The sequence below is a fragment of the Scleropages formosus genome, chromosome 21, assembly GCF_900964775.1.
Source record: "Scleropages formosus chromosome 21, fSclFor1.1, whole genome shotgun sequence".
NCBI lineage: Eukaryota > Metazoa > Chordata > Actinopteri > Osteoglossiformes > Osteoglossidae > Scleropages > Scleropages formosus.
Window position 1 is genome coordinate 17959638 of NC_041826.1, and position 22152 is coordinate 17981789.

The window sequence follows — 22152 nt, forward strand, 5'->3', positions numbered from 1 at the left end:
TGTCCTCATCATTTTCCTCTTACTCTTGCCTTCCATCCTTTAGCATCTCCCTGTAGGCTTCATCAAGGTTGCACTTCGACATTTCCTTTTGTTGTACAAATGGCTCTCCTCACTACATGTCTGCTCTGCACTCAGTTTCTTCTGGCTGAAGCCACTTCTCTGGCCCTTCTATCCTCATGGAGTGTCTGTCTCTGTTCCCCTATTAAGTGCATGCCTTGGAAAACAAATGGTTATGTACATGGTGTTCAGGAGACCACCTTTAAATGATACTGTCTTTTCTAAGCATTTTATCCCTTTAAGCTACCTATTGCTTTTTCTTAAGTGTATTATTTTATTTATTTATTTTGCTACAGTGAAGGAATCATTTGTTGAAAACGCACCGTCGGAATGCAGCTTGGAGTCCATTGTCTATATTAGATTGTGTCTCCAGGTTTGATATGTTGTTGGGTTTCCTCTGTCGTCTTCAGCGTGAGGTTTATCATGGTGTCCATGACTCTTCCTGAGTGGTAGAAAGTAACTGTGTGTGTGTACAGAGTGACACGCATCACCCTTGAGAAAAGGGAGTGTGACGAATGCATGGATTCAAGAAATGGAAGTTTAGTTTGTCTTCATCCTCTCTTTCCGCATCCAATCAAACCATATGAATGTTGGTTCTCTGTCATCTTTGCTGTCTCTCGCTCATTAAATTCCATGTTTACAACCAATGAACCTTCCCGAGATCCTTTTCCTCTCCACCCGACTGCTCCTGTGCGCTAATGACCCCAACCACAGCAGTAGTTGGGGGACAAAGCTGGGTTCACAAGAGTTGAAGGCTCATTCTTCTCCGTCTCTCTCTGCCTCTTTTCCACGGTCTTCACCCATCCAGGAGAAAATTTTGAGCAGAGCCCGCTGAAGAGGACCTTCAAGTCCAAAGTTCTTGCTCACTTCCCAGAAAATGTTGAGTGGAACCCTTTTGACCAGGATGCTGTCAACATGGTGAGTGAATTGATGGTTTAAAAAAAAAAAAGGACATTAAATGTGTAATGGCTGCCAATGTGGAATAAAACACAATAAACTGAGCATCCAGTAGACCGATAAAGTCTGTTACTCAGAAACGTTACTCAGTTTTTTAACTCTTTAATTCTTTCAGATAATCAATTTGCTTATTGCATTCCAGATTATTATTGGTAATGTTTCTCCCTGTGGATTCTGAGCAATGGTTTGAAAATCCCTGAAAATATTCAGTTTTTAGGCCTCAGCGGTTAGACCTTTGTATTTCACTGGTGCGTGACGCAATCTTAAAATAGATTATTTTTTGGGCTCTGTGGAATTAGGATCATTCATTGCTGTCTTGTGCTCCACAGAGAGAGGGGTTGAAATGCATGGAAAAGGGTTACTTAGATTATTTTTGACCAGTGGACATCGACTTCTGTGATATTTTCTGCACAGGGACATATTGAATCCCTGGTGACAATAGCCTAGATGGAAAGTAAATCAGTGCCCCATGATATTTTCCATTACAAGCTCAGTGGCACTTGCATCATCTGTGCTGAATAATTCATATGAGGTTCTCCGCTTACCTCAGCACGGAAATGGCCGCTGTGCCTTCCCCGACTGCCAGCCGACACCACGATAATTCCATGACATGACATAGATTGACTTTGACTGACCCGTCTTGAGAGAAACTGGAGAAGAGTGGCATGGCCAGCCGGGGGATTGCGGGTGGTGATCTAGACACGCAAACGTGCCGATGTTAAGAACCCAGAAGCTTTGACTCAGACAAGGCAGCGCTACTTACCGTAGCAAAATGCAGTGAGAATTACTTTAGTTGTTCACTTGTACTTCACGTGGAGCAGCTGTTATGAATTAATCTCCAAGGTAACTGTAGGTAAATGTCCTCACCAAACTTCTCTCCTAGATGAGATACTGTACCATTGTGTGCTTAATAAATCTGTACCAATTGTTAATAATCACCCTCTCGGCCGCTCTGGTCCTGACCCTCCTCTGTACCACCCCCAGCTCTGCATGCCCAAGGGATTGTCCTTCCGGACGCAAGCGGACCCTCGGGAACCCTGCTTTCATTCCTTCCTCATCACGCGTGAAGATGGCTCGCGCACCTATGGATTTGTGCACACCTTCTACGAGGAGGTGACCAGCCCACAGATCTGCGCTGCCATGCAGACGCTTTACCAGATGCACCACGCCGAGCACACCCCCTCTGGCAGTGCATCCTCCTCCTCCTCTTCCTCCTCCAGCATGGACTCGCTGGCCAGCAGCCTGGATGAGGCAGAGGTCTCAAGCCCCGGGAGGGGACCCGCTCGGGGGGTGTCGCCCTGCGGGCGCTGCTCGGGCGCCTACGACGCAACCCGTGACACACTTTATGTCTCCAAGGCCCTGTGCCTGATCACACCCATGCCCTTCATGCACGCCTGCCGCCGCTTCCTCTCTCAGCTACACCGTGCCGTCACAGCCAGCCAGCCGCCACCTCTGCCGCTCGAGAGCTACATCCACAACGTGCTGTACGAGGTACCGCTGCCGCCACCCGGCCGCTCGCTCAAGTTCCACAGCGTGTACGAGCCCATTCGTTGCCAGCGGCCTGGGCCTGGTGAGCTGCCGCTGGCTGACTTTTCCCTGGGGGAGGCCTTCCAGCTGCTGGGTGTGGAGAACCTGGTACAGCTCTTTACCTGCGTACTACTGGAGATGCAAATCCTGCTCTACTCGCAAGGTGAGGAGCCGTCATCACACCTACTGAACCGTAACTTTGGTCTAAGTAGAGCGTTATAACTTTTCTACTGCATTCAATGTTCTAATATCATGGATGGGGGCACCATCAAGTCGAGTCCAACTCATAGCGACTGTTTGCACGGTTTCCAAGGGAGGAACAGAAGTGGTTTGCCAGTGATTTATATTCTTCTGTGCATGTTCGGGGGGTTGCAAACATGGGGTGAAACAAGCAAACTCTCCACACGCCCCAAGCTGGACACGAACCCATGCCCAACAAGCAGCTCCAGAGCTGTGAGGCATTTACATGTTACGTTTACATTTATACATTTTACATGTATTCACATCATACATTTACATTTAGGCTTTACCTGCTGCGCCATGGGATCACAGTCTCCAATGTCACAGGGCCTTTAAATGATCACAGTAACCCTTAAATTATTCAGCAGAAATTTCATATGAAGGTGAACTTACACAGGGATTTAATGAAGTTATTGTAAAAACGATTTTTATGGAACTGGTCTCGGCGCACACGCCAGTACGCTCGGTTAGGACCTGGTTTTTGTTCGGGCAACAGTGCGAAATGCTCGTGTTTAATGCAAATCTGTGATTTGGCTGAATTTCCTAAACTGTTCTTTCACATCCAGGAACACCAGGCTCAGTAAGGAAATTAAAGAAGTAAAGGGATGAAACAGTGAACGGTGGGTAAAGCAGAGTCAATCCTAGTAGAACAAACTGCACCCAACGTCTCAGCTTTGTTAAAGCAGCTTCTTCAGCAGGTTTCCCTCCCCGCAGATAAAGCATCGTTGACTCATTCTGAAAGAGACGACTGGTCACCTGCCCTTTGAAACTGCCTTGCAGTTTCTCACTGGGACTCGGTGCTTTCTAAAGATGTTTTAGATGAAAGGACCTATTTCAGATTTGCTTATCGGGCAGGTTTCAGTCTTCGTATCGGCGCGGGACGAGAAAAAAGATTGTTGTCTGTTGTGGGGTAGGAACGTTGCTTATGGCACATTTCTAGTTAAAAATAGACAGACGGCATTACCTGGAGCCCAGTAAACAGGATTAGGTTACCATGCCAGGAAGTGAGGTCACAAAGTGGGGTGCAGCCTGCTGTCTGAATTGATATATGGATTGAGCCCTCAAGCTGGGCGGGGAAAAGTGCCTTCCTCTGGATGTCAAATTCATTATTTAGGCAAGGATTCCATTAGGAGGGGGAATACAGCAAGGTCAGTGGCTGTGTCCAGTTACAGGAGTAATAGCAGTACTTGAATGAGGTTTTAAATTGGAGGCATCTAATCTTCAATGAACATAATAGAATCTAACAATGGTACTGAACATTAATCGCACGAGATTTGTGAGTCTGGAACCCGAAAAATGTAATCGTCTGTTGTGATTTCAAGACCTTTAATATAAATGTGAGTATATAAAGTACGAAAATCCTAGGGCAGCCCTTCTTACGCACAATTTGATGATCTTTGTTTTCCTTACTGCAGCCCTGCATTTTTCATTTATTTTTTTTTTAATGTGAGATCTTGTATGTGCAGTTTGGGTGACAGAGCAGGTCATACGAGCAGCAGAGAGCACGGCAGGAAGCCCATAGCCTTCTGCTATAAGGGGAAGTCCAAACAGGCTTTAATGTACAACGGGGCCTCTTGATGTCAGTGGAAAAATTCACCTTGTGTTAAATTTGAGTGACATTGGAGATGTTTCCTCGGCTCAGAAAGCCCCTTGCAGTACACCGCAGAGTTGTACTTTGCTTTTACTGTTGTTACGCCAACTCGGCAATCACTGTTGGAGCTTGCGATTAGTTCATTAATTGTGAGCCATTAATCACATTAGGGGAGAGGATTCATGGACGTCAGAGAAGCCACAGGGCGTCTGGGAAAAGAGACTATACACACACACACACACACACACACACACACACACACACACACACACACACACACACACACACACACACACACGTCCACCACAAGGCACCCCAAGCAGGACTCAAACCCCAGACCCACCAGAGAGCAGACCAGGCACAGGCCAAACCCACTGCACCCCCCCTTTATACTATTATATACCGTATATCATAATGTATGTATATGTGGCATGTGTGTGTATATGTATCTGTGTGTGTAATATGCGCACACACACACACACACACACCGAAGCACAAACATTATATTTAAGTACGAGGCAGGTACTAATGTGTTTTCCAGGGACTAAATCGTCTTGGATGATTTCGAAGCCTCTAGATGCTAAAAATAGCGTATCTGGTAACCGTGCACATTAGCCATGACAAACGCGTGTGGAAATGCTGCCTGATGCCTTCACTGTTTTCAGTGTTAGGACTCATCTCTGTGACAGACTAGACAAATGGGAATGACCTCAGCAACCCTCATGCTCTTCATTATTGCGAGCTAAATGAATGATTTAGCCGTGTACCGTTAACACGGCACGGCAAACAGACTGAGAGAGTGGCAGAGGGGGATCTCGGAGGGATGTAAAAGATACGAATGGCAATAAAAGGTTCTGTCGGCTGCTGGGAACTTGGATCTGCTTGCGAAATGCAGGTCCCGGTGCTGCTTTGTTTAATGGATTTAATTCTACTGGGAACTGGGCTCTTCGCTAGCTGTCGATAAACCCTTAACTGGTCAGGCGACCCTTATGCCCCATCTGTCCACCCCGTATCTTCTATGTTCCATTTTCCTCATCCTGCAGGAAGACAAATGTCAAATGTTTTATATGGTCTAGAGCCTTAACTTTTCTACTGCATTTACTTTTATTCATTTAGCTGACATTTTTTTCCCTCCAAATCTACTCACAATTATTTATCCATTCATACAGCTGTGTAATTTTTACTGGAGCAATTTATGATAAGTACCTTGCTCAACGGTACTTGAGCTGGAGGTGGGATTCAAACCTGCAGCCTTTGGGTCCAAAGGCAGCAGTTCTAACCGCTACACTACCAGTTGCCCCAATGGTACTAAATTGCCGCCCTTTTCCATTTCATAAGTTAAAGGCCTGAATTGTGCCGTGTCTGAGGGCTTATAAAGATACTGTTTGACAGGACTCAGAGTGGTCAAGATACACTGTAAAACATTTGCCTGTGAGATTAAATGCAGAGACTGAACTTTGCTTTCTCTCATTATACTGTAGTAATGTCCCTGTGGATCGGAATCTGATCTTTTGATTCCCGTTTCGATAGTTAACAAAATGCTTTCGCTTTTTCTGCCTATACATGTACTTTTTGCCTTCAATCTGGGGTAACAGTCTAGAGATGAAAAGGTATTAAGTCTGCCCAAAGAAATCAAGGAATTTTTAATTGCTTCATAGTCATAAAAAGTAGGGGGAAATGATCTTGGCTTATGTGTTACTGATGTCATAATACGATGGCATGAGCCAGTGAATTAATGAGGGTTTTAGAGCATCTTATCTTGACTTGAAGTCCCATCAAAGCTGCTCTGTGACAGCAAAAGAGAGAATACAACTGATGAAAAGTAAATGTGGTATATTTGGTGATGAATATTACATGCATCATCAAATGCATCAGCGTAACAATGCACAAGACCTTAAGCTCTTAAGCTTAAGAGATAAGTGGAGAAGTTTTAAGTAGCAGAACACTTTGTGTCTGAACATTTTTAAGGTAGAAATTCTCATATCCTTTTGCGTTCCTTAAAAACCTTGGCACCTTTGAGCCAAATTACATCTGATGATCACTCATAAATTCGTACACTGAAAATCGGAGGCAAGCATAAAAAGAAAGGTGGAAAACATCTGCACTTGCTGTGGCTGTTTCATTTTAATTTATTTACTGAGCCGTTGACATGATTCTTGCAGAAACATGGACCTGTGATCAAAGAACCCGCTAAAATTCAGCCTGGCCTCCCCAGGCCCCCCAGGATAGACAAGGTGTCTCATTATCCGGAAAATTCCCTTAGTGCAAGGTGATATGATGTGATTCTGGGGATAAAAATGACACCGTCATTCCCCTGCCCCCATCTCTTTCTTTCTTTCTTTCTTTCTTTCTTTCTTTCTTTCTTTCTTTCTTTCTTTCTTTCTCTACCTGTCTCATATTGATTTCACAACACAAGACTTCCTTAAATACCAAAGTTTTTACCTACACCTTTCTTGTTCAGCTGCCCTTGACTCATTGTCCTCAGGCTCCAGTTTTGCATGCAGCAGTGATCACTTTATAACAGAGAATATGAGAGACAGCCCAATTTTTATCTCTAGGATGTTAAGGACACTTATGTCATGTTGCATTTTCCTGGTGCACATCGTGTTGGAACTCATGGGGTTCTGGAAACAACCCCTTCGGTGAGGTGGTGAGGGGAATGTGAGCCATGCAGCACCCTGATCCGTGGTGCTCAACGCTTGGTTTGATTGCCAGCTCTTTGGTAAAAGTCATCGGTCCAATGTTGTTTTGATCGCCCTGTTTTTCTGGCTGAGGCGTATTTACATTTAGATTTATTAATTTAGTAGATGCTTTTCTCCAAAGCAACAACCATCCCATAGAAAATACAATGTGTTCATTACATTAGGAGAAAGAGACATGTGACTCTTAAGTACGGTTTGTTAGTTTCCGTCACCATCTGCATTGAAGTTCACCACAAAAGTAGCTGCATAAAACTTTACCAGAATATCACCGATTCCTAATCACCTTCCTAGTTTTTTTTTTTTTTTGAGATGCATATAAACATTTACGTTACATTGCAGGAGCGGCTCTGTAAAGGATTGATCCGAGCACGATTATGAACATGTATACCTTACATGAACATAAGAGATGATGGGCGAAATGAGTCCGGAAGAGATGAGTTTTAAGACCCCTTTTAAATGTGGACAAAGATTCAGCAATTCTGAGTGACAGGGGGAGGTCGTTCCACCGCAACGGAGCCAGGACCAACAACCTCCGTGCTTATTTGGAAAGGTGGGCTACTGTAGCAGTCCTGTGAACTGCCCGCTTTGATCGACTCTGCTATTGTAACTGGCATGAACCGCCTTTCATGGGGTCATCTGCTTCACGGCAAATTTTCGTCCTGTGTTCCGCAAGGTATCCTTTTTCCTTCCCAGTCCGAGGGATTTAAAAAGACCCGTCTCTCGCTCAGCGTTGACCAATGTGACTCAAACATCTGGCCAACACCGATCTTGGAATACATTCATGTCCCATGACCTCCCAAATATAATTTAAAAATGTCCCTGCCAAACAAGTTCATACTAATGGGTGTGTACAGCAAACATTTTCATGTCCTATTTTTGACTACCGATTTAGCTCGCGACCTGCTGCTGGTCCGAACTGTCCAAAATCGGGCTTATGCTGCCTCGTTTATCCAGTTCATATATCACTGACGTAGAACCCGCTACAGTCACTTTTGTGGATGTTGCCTAAAGTTGCATAAGATGTGTTAAGAGGGCAATTTAAACTGGTTTCATGGTGTTTTTGGTTGGGCTTGTGAACAAGCTGACAAACAGCATCCTGCCAGCTACTCTGTGCATGTCTCAAATTGCTCACTTAATCACTAATTGTGCAGTGAACATCACAGTGGGTCCATGAGGTCATGGTGACATGAGTCACGATTACATTATTATCCACCGCAAATTTCACGTAGATTAAAGCCCAATGTGTGACGTTATCAAAGTCATCCATCCACCAACCACCGCTGACAGGTCTCTTGGACATTTGTTCTGTAACGTGATTATTAATTGGTGACTTGTTATTTTCATGGCCCGTTGAGTATTTTGAGTGTCTGAAGTTCTAGTTTTCTGACGTTGGGGCTATAAATATGAAAATTGATCTGCCAGATGATTTTGCTGTCCTTGTGGTGTTCTGGGGGTTTTGTGTATGAGAGCCTAAGAATGGAGTGAAAGAGTGCAGGACAAGCAGCTAGTGATTGACAGCCGGGAAGCTCTAATTTGCCTTCCCCACTTAGACTGAGGCTAAACCGGCGGGGGTACGAGTCCCTCGGGGCCTTGAGTCAGATCCCAGGTGCGCACTGTCTACCCGACGCATGTGGAAGAATATGAATTGCCCTCCCCCATTTTTCCCAAGGCCAGATTATATTAAAGTAAGCGGATCTCTCTGTGTTAGAGAAAGAGGCGGTGGTTGATTTGGCCTTCAGCAGAAGTGATGAAATGTTGAAATGGTGTCCAGCCTTCAGTTATGGTCATATTATTAAATATCATATAACCGCTGAACTCAATATATAAGGATTTTATAAGGAAATTGAATTAAATTTACCCGAAAAAAACTGGACTTCAACCAGTGTGTTCCCAGGTATTGTAACTCCTGGAGATGTTTTTTTTTTCCCCCATAGGGGGTAATAACAGGGAGGTGATGCGAATACTTCGAATTTCTCCACCCTGAGTGAACCATTAACGTGTCGTGCTTCTGTTCGCCTCTCATGACATTTGAGCCAGCCTTCAGTGGGATATAGATTTATGGCATGGAATAGAGTGGAACAGAATAGTAATGAACCAAAGGCTTTTGGGTTGGGAAAACAGGATCGAACACAAAGGGATGGAAGTTCAAGTTTATCCAGGCTTTACCAGCATAAAATTACATTTATATTACCGCATTTTAACCATCTCTCTCAACACTGGAATTTGATGGCATGACTGATATAATTTGCAAAGAGAGCATAAATCACGTAGTCTGTTAAAGAGAGTATCGCGATTCGAGTCGCCGCCTTTAGAACCCGAAGGGGCCAGGCTTCGAGTCCCACCTCCCGCTGCGCTTACCCTAGAACTGTTTCGGCAAAAAGGAGCCAGGTGTGCGTATAAATAAACAGTTGAATGGTTTTGGAGAAGAGCACAGCTAAATACAAGTGGAGAGGCTGGAACAGTAAGAACAACGTACACATTGTTACCTCCTCTTTAGATCTGTACTGAGGCTCTGAGCAACGAGTACCACGCAGACCTTTTGTTCAGCAAGCTGGAGTATGCAAGGAAGAACAAGTGACTGGTGTGTGTCTGACACATTCCTTCCTCTCCCTCTCTCTGCGTGTGTCCATGCAGACTACCAGCGCCTGATGACGGTGGCAGAGGGCATTACCACCCTGCTGTTCCCATTCCAGTGGCAGCATGTGTACGTTCCCATCTTGCCAGCTTCGCTGCGCCACTTCCTGGACGCGCCGGTGCCCTACCTGATGGGCCTGCCGTCCAAGGAGGGGACGGACCGCTCCAAGCTGGAGTTGCCCCAGGAGGTGAGGAGCTCCGTGTCTCGTCCTTCGGTGCCTCTCCGCAACACCCCCTCTTCCCGCCTAAAGACGCTCAACGATGCGGTGCACGGTGACACGGACCGAAAGGTTCGGCATGGGTTCGAGTCCTTTAACGGACCCTGCGATTGGCCCTTAGAGCACGGCTGTCAGGGTGCCGTTGAAATGCTTAGACGCACTAATTGTACAAACGGTAAGTTAAATGGTCGCCAGTGGTGCAGTGAAAAGCGATTCAAAGATGGGAAGGGAGTCTCTTCCACAGCAGTTGGTCGCTCGGTTTTTTCTTGGACTCTCAACCCAAACGGATTCGCTTTTAGACGGCGAGCGCGGTGCAACGTCTGAGTCGTGCGTCGCCGAGATAAGATACTAACGAGCCTCGGCATGCTGATGAGCATCCGTGGCGTGTTCCCCGGAGCGTGCTAATCTCCCCGCCTCTGCTTGAATTTTAATTACCCGTCCGGTTTTCCGCTCGCGAGTGCTTCGGCGGAGCATCTCCCCATCCTTTCTAAATCCAATTTTCCATCCCTTCCCTTTCCCCCTCTGCCCCAGAAGAGCCCTGCACACCAAATTATAATTTCCACAATGTTTCTTTGAAGTTCTGCTGCCCTAGAATAGAACTGATACATAATGAGCTTTAGGCGGAACGAACTTGCAAAGGCCATCGCATTCTAAAAAGGAAATAAATAATTAACAATGTACGGGGGAGAGGAAAGCCCTGCCGCGGGTGTTATTTTTAGGTTTCGTGGCGCCTTTTAGCTTGAAATGAACTTGTCCCTTAGATCAACCGAATCAATTTTTCTTTGCGCGCTGAGGATCACTTTGACTGTCGCTAATTCCAGCTGCGATTATCCCATGTAATTCCCACATAGCTCCAGAAAAAAATAGGCATGATATGCAGATAGGTGAGAAGGACTACCAAAAATGACATTTTAATTTCTTTTCTGTCCTTTGTAAGTCAGTCTATCCAGCACCTGGAAAACGAGAGCCGAACCCTAACCAGGAAATAATGCTGCTAAATTATATCGGAAGGCTAGGAATTTTTTTCTTTATTTATTTATTTTTTTGCCTTCCTGGGGGGTGCAGCGGCACAGTGGGTTGGACCGGGTCCTGCTCTCCGGTGGGTCTGGGGTTCGAGTCCCGCTTGGGGTGCCTTGCGGCGGACTGGTGTCCCGTCCTGGGTGTGTCCCCTCCCCCTCCGGCCTTACGCCCCGTGTTGCCGGGTTAGGCTCCGGTTCCCCGTGACCCCGTATGGGACAAGCGGTTCTGAAAGTGTGTGTGTGTTTTGCCTTCTTGTTCCTTCTGTCTTTTAGGCTAAACTAGGCCAAGTTCTCCAAATGCAGCACTCTTGCCTGCAACTGCAGCTCTTTTTCAGATCATAAATGAAATAGTTTTTATATTCAGCATCCGTGTTCCTCTCATCAGTAGATGAAAACCTGCAGGAGGTCAAACCACACGCAGATCCATTGTGCCTGGGTGTGAACAGTGCCCCCCCCCCCCCCCCCAGCCCATCGCACAACCCCCCCATCCCCGATAGACCTACTGCCGGGACCCTCAGACGACTGAAAAGCAGCCTTCACGGTGATCCGTTTATCTCTGCTAAGCTTAAGCAGCCTGCGTGGGCTGAAACGTATACCTCGCTGCGAGAACCCGGGGCCGCCAGGACTTACGAAGCGAGATAAACCACCTTGAACGAAATAACAACCAAAGCGCAATCCTTTCCTCCGCAGGCCAACCTTTGTTTTGTGGATATCGATAACCACTGCATCGAGCTGCCGGAGGATTTCCCGCAATTCCCCAACAAGGCAGAGCTCATCCAGGAGCTGAGCGACGTGCTCCTGTGCTTCGGCTTGTCACCGGAGGGGGGCGCCCCCCTCGGCCCCACCCCCGGGCACCTGCGGGGTCGGGTGCTGCGTGACCTGGTGGACGACCGCAAGAACGGCAACCTGGGGGGCGAGGCGCTGGCCGTGCTGGAGCGCCTGCAGGCCCTGGCCACGCGCGCGGGCGTGACGGCGGGACCCGCGGGGCCTCCGGCGTCCCCCGGGAAAGACGGCGAGAGCGAGGCCGGAGGCCGACCCCCCGCCGGGGGGGGCGAGGAAGAGCTGCGGGACGCGAAGCTCAACGTGCAGCTGCGAGAAGTGTTTGCCAACCGTTTCGTCGCCATGTTCGCCGACTACGAGGCCTTCGTCATCCAGAGCGCCCACGACCTGGAGTCCTGGCTCACCAACAGGGAGCAGATGCACAACTTCGACAAGGTGAGGGCGCAGGTGTGACACGCACGTAAATGCACGTGCGGCGAAACAAGCCCCGCCGCTTAGGTTGCTCATTTTTAATGAAGCCCTCCTCCCGATTATGATCAATATTAATCAAGAGCTGTGTAACGCAGTCAAGCGTGATCCGCGCGTCCAGCGAAACCCTCGTTGCCTTTTGCTGGGGAGATTCCCGACGTTTTTTTTTGGATAAACGTTGCTCTTCGGTCGACATTTGCTCACTCTGCCCGGCTGAGAAATGAAGGAATGGATTAAACAGGCACCGGGGAACAAATTGCCCTCTTTCGTGCCCTGGCCGCTCGGATCTGTCCGCAAAGGATCCGCACGGGGACTGACGGTTTACGATAATTTCCAGTCTCCCAGATGTCGTCGTTAATTGAATTCATGCTTTTTCTGGGGGTGAGTAACCGCTCCCCCCCCCCCCAAAGCATGATGGAACATGTTTGATTCCCGCCCCCAGGGCTGTGCCTCCAGTACAGCCTTTTATGGATTTTCTACCCAAGTCCCTTTCCTTTTGATCGGTCTCCTGGGGGGCAACAGAATCTATGAGCAGTGAAAATATTTCTATTAGTTTATAAGCGTAGTCCATTAAAGTGCAGGTGGAAAAATAACGCTGCTAAATATTAGGAAGTTAACAAAGCAGCAGCTGCGTTCTTCAAGCCAAGACTTAACCTAGTAAGGTTGCAGCTACAATGTCCAAACTTTTTTTTTTTTTTTTTTTTTTTTTTTTTTTTTAATAGCTCACAAATATATTATAAAAATCTAAGTGTGTGTGTATATATGTGTGTGTGTGTGTATGTATATACACACACATTTGAGGGTAGGTCGACAACTGCGCACAATATTAAAAAATCCGGTCTAATACAAATTTTTGCATATACTTTTTGACTTGTGCTTTTAAACGCAGGACTGCATTTAAAGACTCGTTCAGTTCCATTTCCATCCTTTGTCGTCATCGTTGGTGCCAGGCCTCGTTCCTGTCTGACCAGCCCGAGCCCTACCTGCCCTTCCTGTCGCGCTTCATCGAGACGCAGATGTTCGCCACCTTCATCGACAACAAGATCATGTCGCAGTGGGAGGAGAAGGAACCGCTGCTGCGCGTGTTTGACGGGCGGCTAGAGAAGGCGCGGCTTTACGGCGCCCGCGCGCCTGGCCTGCGCACCTCTGGCTATCAGCGCTGCGTCACCCTCCGCGAGTCAGGTGAGCGACTCCTCCGGCACCTCCACGTCACCTGCAGTGCAGTTCTGTAAACAGAAGAGGGTTCACCAGGATCGTCATTATACGAGTGGCTAATGTTTGCCGATGGGGAAAATAGCCTGCAGCCGAGTATTGCGCAACACATACATATTCATTCACAAAATTACCATATTATCCTTGCCATAACGTGCAGGAACGAATTAATAAATTGATCAATAAACCGGTGTACTTGTGGTTTTGGATCCAGCAAGCATTCAGCTTACAGGACGTCGTGCTGTAAGTATCAGGTTGCAGGCTGGACTCTTGAAGGTTGTGGGCTCGTATCCCAGATAGGACACTTTGATTAAAAATTCAGCAAATCGACAAGATCATGAAAAGCGCTGGAGGGGCTTAACTGTGACCCTGATCAGGTATCATTTGCTGAGCAGGGTGGGGGTGCTCTGAGATGATGTGACTGTACATGCCTCTTCTGTCACTATGGCAACCTGTGCCTGATGTGTTGCGCAATGACCCATGCAGAACCTCCTGTTCTGCCTAATGAAGAAAAAACAAAGTGTTGCGGTGTCAGATGTGCGTTACTAGCCCCCTCCCCAGCAGAAAGATGTCCTTAACCCGTCATGTGGAACCAGCAAGTCTTTGATTACTTTAGCGTCGTGAGGCACCCAATCACACTGCGGTGTTGCGGTCGGATTGTGCTGGGAGTGGAACGCAATTAAATCAGGGAGGTTAGACAGTATCTGCGACTGTCGTTCTGGTCCTCTAATTAAAGTAATAAAATCTGGCTGCAGACAGATCTCCTCTTTTCGTCTTTATGCCTCACTGGGTCTTTGTTTTGTGTTTTTTAATTACATCTCATTTGCTGTTTGCTTGTCAGATCGCTAATTGTCTGCTTCTGCAAAAAGACAAAGCACGTTTGCCGGGACGTGCGGGGAGGTTCCGGGGAGGAGGGAATTAAATTGATTTTGACCAATTGCCTTCGTTGTATGTTGGAACCATGATCGAAAGCTTCCTCGACATCCAGCCTTCTGGTTTTCGCTAATAAATTCGAAAGCAGCTGACTAGAATAAATGCGGCTCGTTTCAGAAACGGTCAACATCTAGACAGTAAACCACGTAATGTGTTGAACTGTAGTCTAAGGTTGAGTCCCGAAGTCTGGTGTAAAGGAGGGAGAGCTTTCAGCAGGTACTCGGACTTTAGGAAGGAGCACGCACTAGACACACTGGCACACCTTGTCTCATCGCTTTTGGGATGAAATACCACAATTAAAAAAAAAAAAAACCTGCGCAAACACCAAAATGCAGCTGGTCCTCAATTTGCAATGGTTCAATTTATGATTTTCTTGCCTTTACAATGGTGAGCTGGCAGTAGACATTCAGTAGAAACAGTACTTTGAATTTGGAATTTTGATTTATTATTATCCCCCCCCGGGAAAGTGACACGCAGTGCGATACTCTCTCACGATGCTGGGCAGCGGCAGCGATCCGCATCTCCCAGTCTGTCACGCAGAAGTGTGTATTAGGTATATTAAATGCATTTTCGACTTACGATATTTTCGACTTACGATGGGTTTCGCGGAACGTAACCCCATCGTAAATCGGGGACCACCTGTACAAAATACTCCACAGAGGAAGCATATTAACTGAACCCGAATGTCTTGCTATTGCGAAATATTTCAGAATAGAAACGCGACCGTCTACAATGCTTTACACGTTATTGAATCCGACTAATGTTTCTGTGCGTCGGATCAGACCGCAGCATCTTTCACCTCGTGCACCCACGGAGTGGAATATCGGCGTCCGAAGCCCAGGTTGTTTTCCGAGCGCAGCCTTGTCGTATCGCCGTGTTCAGCGTGCAGACAAAGGGTTCTCTCCCATCAGGTCATGTAAATAAAGTTCTGTATCCCAGGACTGCGATGCGCTAGGGGTGGAGGTGACGGAAGGGTCATCCTGAGCTGAGCTACACGGACAGGCCTTGAACAGCAAGTGACTGACTGCACGTTCTGGCGGACGGGAGGCTTCGTTTTCTCTCTCCTTCCGTGTCTTGCCCTTTGCCTTCACGGACTTGAAGGGCGTTTCTCTCATTTGTTCTTTCGCGGCACGTGTCGGACCCCTTCAGGGGCTGTCTATCCTCCGCTCAGAGCGACGCCACCTCTCTGAACCTGGTGAAAACCTCCAGCCGCTCTTCCGTGTATTTGCATACTGTAAACACACACACACACACACACGTACATATGGTCCTCACACCTCAGATCTGAGTGTTGGAGAACAAGCTGTCAGCTTGTGTGTTACAGGAAGAAGAGTTTGTCCCCCGAGGGGATATTTATAGGAACCGTTGCACAATTTCATATCTTTGCCACGTGCTCTTTTCGCATGATAAGATAAAAGGTGTTGCTCAACCGCCAACGTTATGATGGAACGTCGTACTTGGCCTATAAATCACAGCTGAATGGATCTGGACATTCCAACACCATTTCGCAGTTACTCTGTGCTCCTGCGATACCCCCTTTTGGAGCGTAGAAGAGGCGGTGGAAGTGTGACGTGGTAATTAACGGAAGAAGCGCAGTAGTTTGAAGTTCTGCCATATGAGGAGGGAATAGTCTCGCTGGGAGCGATTGCCTTGTATAGGGGCACTCGTGTGGGGAGGCCCACAGCAGGCGGGGGGACGGAGACTTGCTGCATCTTTATAATTTATTAATTGAGCTGATGTTTTCCACCGAAGCAACTTGGAGCATTAGGTTTGTATGATGCATAAAATTATATACCCATTTATACAACTGGGTAATGTACTGGAGGAATTTAAAGTATATACCGTGCTCAAGAGTACTTTGGCAGAGGTGGGATTTGAAGGTGGGTTCTTCAAAGGTGACGGTTGTAACCACTACGCTACCCACCATTTTGTGCTCGCAGCAGAGGGAATGGTGGTTAAGGACACAGACTTATCACATTTTACATACAACCAAGCTTATCGTCAAAATTTTCTTGCTTGAAGACCCAGGAAGGGCACTGCTGTTGTATCTTTGAGTATGTCAATTAACTGAAGTTTCAGCAGTAAAAATATGGTGTATAAATAAGTAATTTTGTAGGCTGTATTAATTTATGCTGATAAATTTCTAATAACTTAAAATAATTTTAGAAATGATGAGTGATGCAGTGTAGAGTAGTGTATCTAGCAGTGTAAGTCACCTTGGTGAATAAGGTGTGTGGGCTGATACCACTACGTAGAGTTCGTTGGAAGTCGCTTTGGAGAAAAGTGTCTGCTAAATATGTAAATGTAGAAAGAAAATGGACATTGTGGATTGCCATATGGAAAATAGGCTTCTGCAAATAAGTCCTGCAGACACTGGATTCGCTAAGGTCCCCTCCTGCCAAATCCGCAGCTCAGGCCATTGAACAGCGGCTGATGAAGATCGACCACACAGCCATCCACCCGCACCTACTGGACATGAAGATCGGCCAGGGCAAGTACCAGAGGGGCTTCTTCCCCAAGCTGCAGGCAGAGGTCCTGTTGTCTGGACCCACCAATAACAAGTGAGTATCTAAGCAACTGACTGGGGGGGTGGCTCACCATTAACATGGGGATGTCTGTGGTGAGGGGGTGTGGCAGTGCAGTGGGTTTGACCTGCACCTACTCAGTGGTAGGTCTGGGGTTTGAGTCCCATTTAGAATGCCCTGCGATGGACTGGCGTCCCGTCCTAGGTTTGTCCCCTCCCCTTCCAGCCTTGCGCCCTGTGTTGCCGGGTTTGGCTCCAGCTCTCTGCGACCCCTGCACGGGATGAACGACTTCTGTGTGTGTGTGTGTGTGTGTGTGTGTGTGTGTGTGTGTGTGTGTGTGTGTGTGTGTGTGTGTGTGTGTGTGTGTGTGTGGGGGGGGGGGGGGGGGGTGTTGCTGTCCAGATTAAGGGGAGGTTAGTTGAAAGTACTGTAGTTTTGTGACAACCATGAGTGCCCGTGAAAACCTTGCATCACAATGATTTTAGCTGCTGGGCTTTTTATGTGATGTCATCCATATCAGCAGGTGGTCCAACCGCACCGCAACTGCTCAACGTCGGAAAGACCGCCACAGGCAGCACTCGGACCACTTGGGGCTGGACAATGACCTGAAAGAGGTACTGCTGTCCCCTGAAACTTGCGTCACCTCTGCCAGCTCCTGTGCCTACATTGTCTCCTGCTCTGAGTTCATGTTCAGGCCAATCCATCCTCTGTGTGTGTGTGTGTGTGTGTTTCCCCCTGTTTTGTTGCAACGTTTGTCTCATGATTTCTGGTCTGTGCTAGTTCCATGTTGCACTGGTGTCTGGGTTCAACTTGCGAAGACCTACAGGGAAGGGTTGGTTCCTCTACTGCATCTTGACAGCTTTCATTGCCCTACAAGGCTCTTAGATGGGCCTGTAGCCTTGGTGCATTTCTGTTGGAGCAAATTATATCTCCATCAAGATCAGCTGAGAAAATCTTTGCTTTGCCTTAAATAGCCTGATCAGGGGGAAATGGCAAATGATTTGTCTCAGTGAAATCTGACCCTCAGGAGAAATGCGCTCAGTTAATTTTCTGTCTCTCTTTTAAAATCACAGCTCAGTCCTGCAGTGATTTAACCTCATTACAATACATTACATCACAGTCTAGTTCCCACTTCTCATGGTTGTGTTCAGTGTCTGGCTGTGATGGGGAATGAGCCACCACGTGGTTTCTCTGTGGTTGTGATTTTTGGCCGCTTTGACCTCGGACGCCCATCCCGTTTGGCCTCCCTACAATAAGGTGAGCCTCTTCGGCCAGAGGGATACCAGCAAAAACAAAACACAGACCTTGTTTTGTTTCTACAACTTGTAGCTTTTGTCGCCGTTCGTCTTTTGTTCATCTTCCGTTTGCGTCCGTGTGTCGTCGTTCATTTGCTCTGCCGCTCGCGTCTCCCATTCGAATGTCCTGCGCATTCATCTGCATGTTGCTTTGTTTGCTTTCTTTTGTCTTCTTCTTTTTTCCTTTCTCCGTTTGTTCTGTTCTGTGTCTGGTTCGCGCGTGCTGTGTGTTGGTGAGCCCTCAGCAGGCAGAGGGCTGTTTTGTCGTCCAGAACTCCATGGCTTTCTGGGAATGGGACAAGGCGTCGCCCCCTCCTATAAAACCGCCCAAAAAATCCTTCTCAGCCTGCTGCCTGGTATGTGAATGAGAGTGGTCAGACACCGCCCCCCCCCCCACCCCATGTCCCTCCCCTGGTCCAAATCCCCCACATCACCCCTTTTCCTCAGTCTAACCTCATGATGACACGCTGTCAGGCTTGTGACATGAGCAAACAAGTTCCCATGGCTACAGCCCATTAATAAACTCAGATTTAAAAAAAAAAAAAAACTCTGGGTGAATAAACATTGTTCCCTGTAAATATTGCATTTCAGAAGATGAGGAATTTGATTGTCAGTAATGGGCGTATAATGAAATTCTCAATCCGAGTGAATTCATTCACTCATTTTCCAACCGGGGTCAGAGCACCGCGGTACGATGCACTTCCAAATATAAATATATAATCACACCTTTTTTCGTTATGAGTCACAGTTGTGGGTGACGGCACAGCTTCTTCTGCTTAAAAATGCATCACTCGGATTGAAGTAATCTTTACACAGCCAGTGATTTCCCAGCTGAGGTGAAATGATTTGAGAGCGCATGCAGTTCTTGTTCTCAAATACGCGTATCATTTTTAGCGCGCGCGCTTTGGGGAAGCCGTTTTTAGACAAACACTGCGTTCTGGGAAACCTAGCTGCGGCCCACGTTGCTCCGACACAACCACACGCTCGGTCGCGCAGCAGTGCGCCGCTCATCACTGCACCTCCTTCCGCACAAGCGCTATGTGGGAATGTGCTAGGAGTAGGAGTTGAAAGTCTCTAAGATCATCACGGCAGTCATCCCTCAGCGATGAATAGGAAGGAAGTCTCAATGACGCGGTATCTTAGGAAGTACCACAGTTCATATTTGGAAGGAATTTTGTGACATATCTTGGTCTGTTCTAGATCCTGTGTGTTAACATTTACATTTATTTATTGATCAGATGCTTTTCTCCAAAGCAACTTCCAATGAACTCTATGTAGTGTTATCAGCCCACACACCTCATTCACCAAGGTGACTTACACTGCTAGATACACTACTTACAATGGGTCACTCAATCCATACATCGGTGGAAAACACTCTCTCTGTCACTCACGCACTATGAGTGAACCTGAACAGCATGTCTTTGGAATGTGGGAGGAAACCAGAGTATCCAGAGGAAACCCATGCAGACACAGGGAGAAGATGCAAACTCCACACAGACTGAGCGGGGATCAAACCCACATCCTCTCACATCACCCAGGCACTATGAGACAGCAGTGCTACTCACTGTGCCACCGTACCACCCATAACCCCCAAAGTAATTTCTGCCTAGGAATATCTTCACAGACAATAACTTGAATTAGCGATTTCCGGCAGAACTAATTAAATCTTCAACACCTGTATAGCGTGGCTCTCTTTTGGTGGTAAATGTGAATTGAAAACTTTGAAGTAGAGCACCACAATCAATAATAATATCATTCAAAATCTCTTGAGTCATGTCACAAAGAGAGGCAATAACAATTCTATCTTCTCTGACCGTAAAGACAAGACTCTGAAACCAGCTCACAGCTCTCATCTTACAGTTCCAGTCAGCTGCAAGGTTTAGCCCCCCTCCACCCCAGCACTGCCAGATCTTTTCCTTGTTCTCTCACTCCTTGCCCCAAAGATAACAATTCAGTCGTTAAGTTCTAAGACTGGTGCCATGTGCCACCACATGCTGCCGTCACATAGCAGCCTGTCTTCTTAATGACTGTATGACGTATAGCTTCACGAGGACCCATGTGGAAGACTGAGGCTATGAAAAAATGGAACAGACGAACAGGACGCATGTAGAGACAAAATCCATGTCATCCCAGCTGATGTTGATGCATAAAGACTGCCTTGTTGACACTTTCTGTATAATCCAGGTTCATCATCTGGTCAGCTTCTTAGTTTTGGAAGCAGCGGTTATAACACTATTGCAGGTTCTTTGTTTTCCGAATTAGCCTTTGTAAAGAGGTGAGACGGCTAGGACCTGAGAGGAAGGGGTGGAGCTGACAGCTGCTTGTCTCGCTTTCCTTCTACAGAAGTACATGCAGGAGGCACGCAGCCTCGGCAAAAGCCTCCGACAGCCCAAGCTCTCGGACCTCTCCCCCGCTGTTATCGCACAGACCAACTGGAAGTTCGTGGAGGGCCTTCTGAAAGAGTGTCGCATGAAGGTAAGGACCCCCCACTGTCCCCCATACCCTATGTGGAAGAAGCTGTGGAAGAGCTACTTGCGAGAAAGCCAACTAAAAGGACTTTGCTCTTGGTCCTTGAGGGCTATACAGGTTTTTTTTTTTTTTTTTGGTTTTTCTAGCACTTTCCAACATTTAATGAACTCCATATTAGGACAGAAGGCTAAACTGAAACAAATTATTCCTGGAACTTTAGTGTTCAGCTTGACTGAAAACTGAAAGCAGATCTACAAAGCAGATGATGATGATGACAATGACAGGAGCTTGGGGTCACTATTGAGTTTGACTTCACCCAGACCAAGCGCATGCTGGTGGAGAAGATGGGCAAGGAGGCAGTGGAGCTGGGCCACGGTGAGGCCAACATCACAGGTCTGGAGGAGAACACACTAATCGCCAGTCTGTGTGATCTGCTGGAGCGCATCTGGAGTCACGGCCTGCAGGTCAAGCAGGTAAAGGAGAACACCTATACATGTCTACTGTCTTCTCATGCACCTGTTCTGTCATGTCTGTGTCCTGTTACTGTCCCATATCTTCTCAAACTCATAAAATGTCCATTGCTGCACACTTACAGGGGAAGTCTGCCCTCTGGTCCCATCTATTACACTACCAGGCCCGTGAGGAGAAGCTAGAACTGCAAGCTGAGTCACCAGGTGAGTGATGTCCACTTTGTCCAGCTCTGCTAAAAGCATTTCTACAAGGTCATGAGCTAAGACCATGTTTGTTTCCAACTGTTTCTCTGAGCAGTTTCTAATGGCCCCGAGCGGCGGAAGTCAGAGACGGGAGTGCCCATGCCATTCCTCAGAGTGTCTCTCATACAGGACATGAGGTTTGTGTCCACCAAATATTTAGCCTTACTGCCCCCAGTACCTCACCCCAAGCACATGCCTCATGTTAAGTGGAAGAGGGTTCCTTGGATAATGCAAGATGATTCCTCCAAAGATTCACCCTTTGAACAAAGCCAAGTACCTGTTCTCTTTTATATCTCAAAGCCAATGACCCTTGTTTTCGGATGAGAAAACAAATGCTGACTGTCTCTACACAAGATCAGGCACCTACACTACTCAGTAGATGGCCATGAAATCAAGTTCAGCGAATCTAGCATCAGATCAGTGCCTTTGGTTCGACCATCGTTCCTGGTGACCAAAAAGATCTCACTGGGACTCAGTGTGTCTAGGTCTTTTAAAGAGGGTTGGATAAGTGAGTGGATTTGTGTGTTTTTTTTTTTTTTTTTGTGCTTTTGGATGGTGCAATGAATACCTCCCTCTATCAGACACATCCAGAACATGAGCGAGATCAAGACCGAAGTGGGCCGAGCCCGGGCTTGGATCCGTCTGTCCCTGGAGAAGAAGCTCCTCTCTCAACACCTCAAGCAGCTGCTGTCAAACCAGGCCTTAACCAAGTAAGTGGGACCAAGTCCATAAACAGGGAACGTATAGAGGCGCACATACTCTTATAGACACCACCACTTTCAATATAGACAGGATGCTTCAAGCCTAGAGCA

At 47.1% G+C, this 22152-nt stretch overlaps 1 protein-coding gene across 7 annotated transcripts in view; it reads left to right on the top strand.

Annotated features, from left to right (window-relative positions):
• The window catches only part of dennd5b (DENN/MADD domain containing 5B), a 63794-nt gene that overhangs the window by 32002 nt on the left and 9640 nt on the right, over positions 1-22152 (top strand). For 4 of the 7 annotated variants that reach the window (XM_029247336.1, XM_029247338.1, XM_029247340.1 and 1 more), the window contains 12 exons: positions 866-975; positions 1999-2704; positions 9709-9896; positions 11636-12160; positions 13144-13375; positions 16749-16899; positions 17384-17477; positions 20502-20633; positions 20948-21100; positions 21223-21301; positions 21396-21477; positions 21922-22050. In XM_029247336.1, the coding sequence (XP_029103169.1) occupies positions 866-975; positions 1999-2704; positions 9709-9896; positions 11636-12160; positions 13144-13375; positions 16749-16899; positions 17384-17477; positions 20502-20633; positions 20948-21100; positions 21223-21301; positions 21396-21477; positions 21922-22050 (2581 nt within the window). The remainder of the gene's footprint in view (positions 1-865; positions 976-1998; positions 2705-9708; positions 9897-11635; positions 12161-13143; positions 13376-16748; positions 16900-17383; positions 17478-20501; positions 20634-20947; positions 21101-21222; positions 21302-21395; positions 21478-21921; positions 22051-22152) is intronic. The other 3 variants (XM_029247337.1, XM_029247339.1, XM_029247342.1) reach the window with 1 other exon arrangement.